General features: G+C 52.4%; 1 protein-coding gene across 3 annotated transcripts in view; it reads left to right on the top strand.

The window, feature by feature from the left end:
* REG4 (regenerating family member 4) overlaps nucleotides 1-4,970 on the top strand; it is a 22,410-nt gene that overhangs the window by 3,114 nt on the left and 14,326 nt on the right. For 2 of the 3 annotated variants that reach the window (XM_019530740.1, XM_019530741.1), the window contains one exon: nucleotides 3,042-3,130. In XM_019530740.1, the coding sequence (XP_019386285.1) occupies nucleotides 3,042-3,130 (89 nt within the window). Of the gene's footprint in view, nucleotides 1-2,082; nucleotides 2,168-3,041; nucleotides 3,131-4,970 lie in introns of those variants that run through there. The other variant, XM_019530739.1, reaches the window with a different exon arrangement.

Below are 4,970 nucleotides of genomic sequence, written 5' to 3' on the forward strand. Positions count from 1 at the left end.
TCACTCCCCACCCACAGCCTCCTGGCCCTGCTTATGCCACTCACTCCCCGACCACAACCTCCCATCCTACCAGCCCTGCTGGAGGGGGCCCCAGCTGCTAGTGCTATGGGGCTGGGGACCCAGGTCCACAGCTCCCTGCTCCCCCCAGCAGTGCCTGAGTCCTGGTGGCTGCTGTGGCCGCAGCAGAGCCTGGAGCCCAGCTCCCCATCCCCCACAGGCTGCACAGCTGGAGCGGAGCCCATGGGGTGGGGGCAGGCGCAGGCTGCCCGCTATGAGCTTGGAGCTCCCTGCCCTGCTGCCCACCCCCACTGGGGGCTTCTGCGGCCCAATGGGTGGGACCCAGCACAGCAGGACAGAGTGAGACAGGGAGGCTCAGTGCCACTGCCAGGATCCCGGTGCTGCCATAGTGAGGTTCTCCTTGCTTGCCAGGCAGCAGTTTGGGGCACAGCTCCATGCCACCACCTTTGCTGTTGCAAAGTGGGCAGGGCATGCCTCACCACAACAGCATGGGTCTTCCGGCAGCAGCCCGAGGCTCCCTGCCTTGCTCGGTCCTGCTGTGCTGGGTCCTGCCCCAGGGGGAGGGCAGCAGGGCAGGGAGCCCATATCCACCTCTGCCCTGTGCACAAATATGGAGGACACGTGCCCCTCTGGGACTGCGCGCAGCAGAGGGGAGCCAGCCTTTCCACTGCCCCCTGGATGACCTGCCCGTGGCTCCATCCCGCTCCCCACCCAGATTCTGCAGCCATGCATTGCAGCCCTGGGCCCAACCTCCAGGCCCCATGCACTGCCAAGCTGGGTAGCAGCCTCAGCCCTGCCCAACTCCCTCCCTCGCTGTGGGGGCTTCAATACCCAGCCCTCCAACTTACCTGCGGGGGAGCTACGGGAGCTGCTGTCCCGGCTGCCTGGCAGCCACATGCATATGTGCATGCCCACATACCCATGGCACCCCCTGCCTGATCACCCTCTCCTGCTCCCCCCAGCCCCTTGCCAGTCTGCAAGGGGAAACCTGCCATTTCCTGCATTTTTCTCCTTAAAAAGAGAAAGTCTAGGTTTTTCTGTAGTTTTCCATGGCAAATGGAAAACCCAGATACCTGGTGATAACTAGCTCCCTGAATGCACTGAGAGCTATAATGGGTTCAGCAGTCCCCCAACACCCATGCACCAGACAAGCTTCACAGATTGGTTCATGCCAGTGCTGCATGCCAGACTGATCTGGGTTACCTGAGCCTAACTGTGAGGGGCCTTGCTGAAGCCAGCAAGGCCTCTCTTTAAACTCCAGCTTAGGAAGTTGCAGGAGGCTCTATAATATTCAGGCCATGTCCCCACAAGAGGTGTGATGGCCCTCAAACCTGTTGCATGTGGGAGAAAAAGAAACTCAATTTTTCTTTGGCGAGTTGAGACTCCAAATGCTGATATTGTGTTGGCTGTGGAAGCAGGAGCCATGGTCTGGGAGCATGCAGAGGAAATAGTCACATGAAAGCACTTGGACTGTCCAGTTACTAATGCATACGTGCATCATGGGGATGAAGAGGGCTGTGTGGACAAGGTCTGCTTGCAGCCCCAGGGGTGGATTCTAGGATGAGGCAAGGGATGTGAACATGTAAGGGCACAGCTCCCTCAGTGCTGCCCTTCAGATAGCAGCAGGTGAAGGCATGGCACAGGCAGTGTGGTGTAGGGCAGAAAAGTCCTTCCTTTGGACACATGCATTGCCCTCCAGCACTCAACTCCACTGCTGCATCTTAGGGTAGGATGTGGTCTTCTCCGTGTGTTGCACCACATGGGGAAGCTCTGAAGGAGGAAAAAATACCTTTTACTGAGATGCTGCCTCTGCGACTGCTTTGAATGTGACCTTGTAAATAAGTAAATTCAGGTTGGGCCCCTCCTGCAGAAAAACAAGCAGCAGGTTGGATGGGGAGGCAAGAGTTAACTCAAAACAGGAGTATCAAGAACCTGGGTTAATGTTAGAACATGTAGAGAACTGCCCCAACCTTAGAGTTAATAAACTACTCAGTTGTCAAACAAATTAAACCTTTCTTGGAATGGGAACTGTCCAGAAGGCACAGACTGCTTGAGATACTGGTTTGGTACAGTTGGGGCATGGCATCTGTGGTCACTATAAAGGCCATGAGAAATTGCTGCAACTTGTTGGTTATTGCACATTTGCAAGGTACTTGTTGCTGGAAAGCTCAGGCAATATTACATTCTCCCCACAAAAAAGAAACCACCACTGTCTTTTTACAGCGGTGTTCAAACTGCTCCTCCCTCCTTTGTGCTTCCAGGCAGATTGTCCTGGGATAAAGTGTATTACCCCAGTTTCCTCCCAAAGCATGTTGTGGAGGTCTCTGCCATCAGCTGGTCAGGGAGTGTAGCCCACTAGAGGCTAATCCTGCTTGGTAGTTTGGAGGTTGTGAAGCCTGCTTTCTTTCCCTTCTGGCACGTGTTAACTCTTCAGCTTTGTCACCACTTCACATTGGCTGGGTCCAATGCATTGTTGTGCTCCTGAAGGGCATGCTTGCTGTGAAGAAGGGGAAGGAGAGTTGAGTTTTTAGTCAGAGTTGAGTTTTAGTCTTGACTTATTTTGAAGACAAAGATCCAGAATCTTACTCTCTCCACAGGTCTGCTGTGGAGCAGTGGATAGACCAGCTCTGTTAAGTAAGCAGACTGTAACTTCTTGAGTCATCCACTCTTTATGGATGTGTCAGTAGGCTCTGTTTTCTTCCCAGTTACATTAGGAGGTGTTTCTAGCCACCGCTGCAGCTCAAGCATTTACCTATACTGGAGAAAACTACAAGGGTTCTCTCGTTTTGCTTGTATTTGGGGGAGCTGGGGGAAAACGGTCTCAGCTGCTGAGACTGTTGAGAGGGAGGCAAGTTCCTGCAATGCCTCTTGAAGGTATGTGAACATGGAGCAAGGCCATGGGTATGCTCAGAGGGCTTCCAGTCAAGCTGAGGTTGATAGCTGCAGGTTAATTTTGCAGTACAAGGCACAAATGGTGGCAAGGTGTAGTATGGGTAACTTGATGTTTCTGTTTTTGAATGCAGAGCTATTCAGCTGCCTTCCTGGATGGTACTACTCCAAAACCAGCTGCTTCAGGTACTTCCAGAGTCAGCGGAGCTGGGCAGATGCTGAGGTAAGAATCTTCTATCCAAGAACAGTTGCTCCAGGGCTAGGGACTCAGTCCCTCTGACTGTCCTGTTCTTAGTCAACCCAAAGAGTGTCCCAGTTTAGTAATATTCCATTTAAGTGTGGCTGTTTGATAACCTGGAACAGCCCCATCTCCAAGGACACCAATGTGCTTACAACATGGTCCAGGGAGGTGATGCTTCCCCTCTATGTGGCACTGGTCAGGCCACAGCTGGAGTACTAAGTCCAGTTTTGGGCACCGCACTTCAAGAGGGATGCGGAGAATGTTGAGAGGATTCAAAGGAGGCCGCTCGTATGGTCAGAGGCCTGCAGGCAAGGCCCTACGAGGAGAGCCTGAGGTACCTAGATCTCTTCAGTCTTCGCAAGAGAAGGCTGAGAGGTGATCTTGTGGCTGCCTATAAATTAAGTAGGGGAGGGCAGCAGGGAATAGAATCTCCTGATGCTCTGTTTACTAGGGCGCTCCCTGGCTACAAATTGATGGAGAGCAGATTTAGGTTGGACATTAGAAAGAACTTCTTTGGTAACGGTTGCCAGAATCTGGAATGGGCTTCCAAGGGAGGTGGTGCTTTCCCCTACCTTGGGGGTCTTCAAGCAGAGGCTGGACAGGCACCTAGCTGGGGTTGTCTGACCCCAGTGCTCTTTCCTGCCCAGGGCAGGGGGTTGGGCTTGATGACCTACTGAGGTCCCTTCTGACCCTAACATCTATGAATGTATGGCACCCATCTACCTGGCTCTAGGCCACCCTGGGTGGATATTGGGGGGGAAAGAGGGAGTGGCAAAAATCTAGCTAACGTTAAAGGTGTAGCTTGATTGGTTTATGAAAGAATTTCTACAAGGTTGTTGCTTTCAATAGCAGGTGACTAGATGCAGAGGCCTGAGCAGTTTAAATTCTTCCCTTTCAAAATGGCTGCCATGTACCATTATTCACAATAAGCTTCCTGCCACAGGCTGCTCTAAGATGCCATCTTTCAAAATTGCCATTGTCTGGATGTCATTAAAGCAAGTCAGATATACTCCTAAAGAGTTTGCATGTACTTTTCAGTGGCCGTCAGGTTCTCAGTCCTACCTCTCTTCATCCCATTCCATGTGCCTCTCTAAGCCAAGACCCCAAGCTCCTGGGAACAGGGACTGTTGTGTCTATAGACAACTGTCATGAGTGGGACTCACTGTCTCTGGTCTACTCCTCTGCCCTGGAACATCTCGTGGGAGGATCACTCAACAAAATCTGAGTGGTCGCAAAGCTTCCTCTGGAATGATCTCTACCTGAAGAAGTCTACAGGCCAGCGAGAGGCAAAGCGCTACTCAACCTGGTACTGGCTACTGCGGGTGACCTAATCAGTGACCTAATGATCGATGGGAAGCTGGGTGACAGCGACCACCAGCTGATCACCTTCACCATCTGCCGTAAAGCTGGCAAGTCAGTCAGCAACGTAGAAGTCCTTGACTTCAGGAAAGCCAACTTTGACAAGCTCAGGAGGCTTCTCAGTGAGGCCCTAAGGGACCACAACCCTAGGGGGAGGGGAATTCAGGAAGAGTGTTTGCTCTTCAAGGGAGCGATCCTCAATGCACAAGGCAAGTCTATTCCATCTCGGAGGAAAGGCAGCAAGAGGGCACAGCAGCCCCCCTGGCTCTGCAGGGACCTAGCAGACCTTCTGAGGCTAAAAAGAAAGGCCTACAAAGGGTGGGGGATGGGATTCACCTCCAAGGAGGAATATTCTGCTCTGGTCTGGTCCTGCAGGGAGCAAACCAGGAAAGCCAAGGCTGCAACTAAACTCCAACTAGCTTCAAGTATCAAGGACAATAAAAAGTCCTTTTTCAGATATGTG

This window comes from Crocodylus porosus, unplaced genomic scaffold, assembly GCF_001723895.1.
Source record: "Crocodylus porosus isolate Cpor-Errol unplaced genomic scaffold, CroPor_comp1, whole genome shotgun sequence".
NCBI classification, from domain to species: Eukaryota; Metazoa; Chordata; order Crocodylia; family Crocodylidae; genus Crocodylus; species Crocodylus porosus.